We start from the raw sequence: 2,492 nt of genomic DNA on the forward strand, positions 1-2,492 counted from the left end.
CAGCGCCTCCACACCATTCGAATCCGCTGGCGAGGTTCCACTTTCAAACGCTTCAGTTGCTGAGGTCGCCCCCGAGCAACTTGCTGATACGCAAGCCTCCATCCAAGCCGCCGAAGAGCTGCCCACCTCACCACCACGCTTCGAAGCTCCCCCCGTGATCCAACTTTGCGAGGGTGGTGGTGATCAGCAACCCCCGCCCCCTCCATCAACACCGGGTCTTCCAAGCTCCCTCCAAGAGGCCTTGAAAAACTTCAATACGCGTCTTCATGCTATGGCCGACGAGTGCCTCCCTCACATCGTCGCCGAAGGGCTGAAAGGCCACTTGGAGAAGCTAGAACTCGACTGCCGCATCCATCAAGAAGTCGCAAGCACCGCAAAGGCTGAAGCTAAGAAGATCAAGTGCGACATGCTGTTGCAAGGCATCGAGTTCTCGCGGGTCGAGAATGCTCTAAAAGACGAGCTCCGAAGCGTGCGCGATGAGAAGAATGAATTGCGTAGAAAACTACACGACAAGCTTCAAGAGATCATCGAGTTGGAGAGCAAGCTCGTCCCCTTGAGGGAGAAAATTGCCAAGCTAGAGGAGGCGAAGAAAGCCGATGCCCAATAGGTGGCCAACCTAGAGAAGAGATCGATCGAGAGGGAGACTCTTTTAGGAAGAGTTGAGCAGGATTGGGACAAGGCCTCCCAGGAACTAGCTGAAACTGCTGCGGAGCTTGCTCAAGCTCGTGAAGAAAACAACGGGCTCAAGAAGAAAGCTGACGAGCTCGATGAAGAGAACCGCGGGTTGAAGACAAAGGTCGATGAGCTTCAGCTTGATGCTGCCCAAGTTCTCACTTCCGGCTTCGGAGCAGCTCTGGAGCAGTTTGCTTGCAAATTCCCCGATCTGGACCTCTCGGAGTTTTCCGTGTACAATGAGGTTGTGGATGGCAAGATCGTCCCCCCCATCGATTTATCGCCTTGAAAACTCTTGTACTTGAATTTGGTCTGTAATTTTCATTCTGTTTGAACTATTTGATACTCATGTGCACGCATATATATATATATATATATGTATAATCTTCTAACTTATCTGGTAAAAAGGGCTTAGGTCGACCTTAATATCTGTACCCTTTCTCGCCCAATCTACCAAGGGCCAAAGGCATTTCTACGTCGTCGCCTGGAACTTTGCTGACGTGGGCCCTTGCCATGCAATCCTCTTCTGTTTTATTTTCGTGCAATGGGCTTCTGGCGACGCCACCTTCCTCTTAACTGAGAACGTCCCCCACGGGACCACCTCTTGATTTCATCTTTGCTCATCTGGGAGGAGAGCTGCCTTTCGGATCTCTCTCTACCTTCCCCGAGTCTTTACCCTGAAATAACTCACATCATTGTTCCCTCATCTAGGGGTAGAGCCGCCTTTCAGATCCTTCTCTACCTCCCTGAGTTTCAGAACAATGATTTGGGTGGTGGGGTGCCCTCTGCGAACCTCTCCTACCACCCTTTAACTTTTAACTTAACTGGTCTTACTAGGTCAATATTGGTGTCTCACTCAAGGGGAAAGAGTTCTTCTCCAACCCTCCTTTCCCATACTTGAAATCGTTAACACCCCTGACTTTTCGGTTTCATCTTGCCTGAACTCACTCGAGGGTGAGATGGACTTTCTCTGGCGCCTCAACTTGCCCAGGGGCTACCTTTTCCCTGGAGGCACTAAGGACTTTCAATCTCATCTCGCCTGAACTCACTTGAGGGTGAGGAGGACTTTCGAACTTTGCCTCAATTTGCTTACGCAAAGAGTTCTTGCAATCTGTTCTGAACATCAGATGCTGGAGCTAGCTGTTTCTACTTGAGGAGGGGGCGTCCCGAAGAAATCCCTTAACCCCTGATCAAGGGCTAGACATCCATATTTAACTTATATCTATCATCTGATACCAGGGCTAGCTATTCCTACTTGAGGAGGGACCCCTACTCAAGGACTAGGCGCCCGGATTTTAACTCACACTAAACGTACCTTGTTACCTTGCTCTAGACTTGACTTCTGCTTGATTATCTGGTGGCGACGCCTACTTCTGGCGACGCTCTGTCCTAGTGGTACCTTATCTTAATCTCTTCTCGCCTACACTCGCTCACGGCGAGGAGGACTTTTAATCTCTTATCGCCTACGCTCGCTCACTCTGCGAGGAGGACTTTTGGTCTCTTCTCGCCTACGCTCGCTCACGGCGAGGAGGACTAAAAACTTCACACTTATGCCTCCGATCACCATATGGTGATGAGGACTTAAAACATTATGCTTTAAAACCTTGTACTGAATGCATGCATTCTGAATTTGCCTTAAATTAAACAAAGATGATAAAGTTTCTTTCCAAATGCTTAAAAATGATGAGCATGCAAACTTAACAACTGGGAAACTTTAGTAACTTTTTGAAACCTTCTTTATTGGGTGACCTCGTTAAAAACCCTCTTCAGGGAAAAAGAGTGCCTCCTTGAAAAACTGTTTTATTGCTACTTACAATGTT

General features: G+C 48.7%; 1 protein-coding gene across 1 annotated transcript; it reads left to right on the forward strand.

Annotated features, from left to right (window-relative positions):
* The first annotated feature begins 271 nt into the window (after positions 1–271).
* Positions 272–961, forward strand: LOC137824960 (uncharacterized). Its single transcript, XM_068630631.1, has 2 exons — positions 272–583; positions 668–961. Exons 1-2 carry the CDS (start codon positions 272–274, stop codon positions 959–961), a joined length of 606 nt encoding a protein of 201 aa, XP_068486732.1.
* The last annotated feature ends 1,531 nt before the right edge of the window (positions 962–2,492 follow it).

This window comes from Phaseolus vulgaris, chromosome 8 (assembly GCF_000499845.2).
Source record: "Phaseolus vulgaris cultivar G19833 chromosome 8, P. vulgaris v2.0, whole genome shotgun sequence".
NCBI classification, from domain to species: Eukaryota; Viridiplantae; Streptophyta; class Magnoliopsida; order Fabales; family Fabaceae; genus Phaseolus; species Phaseolus vulgaris.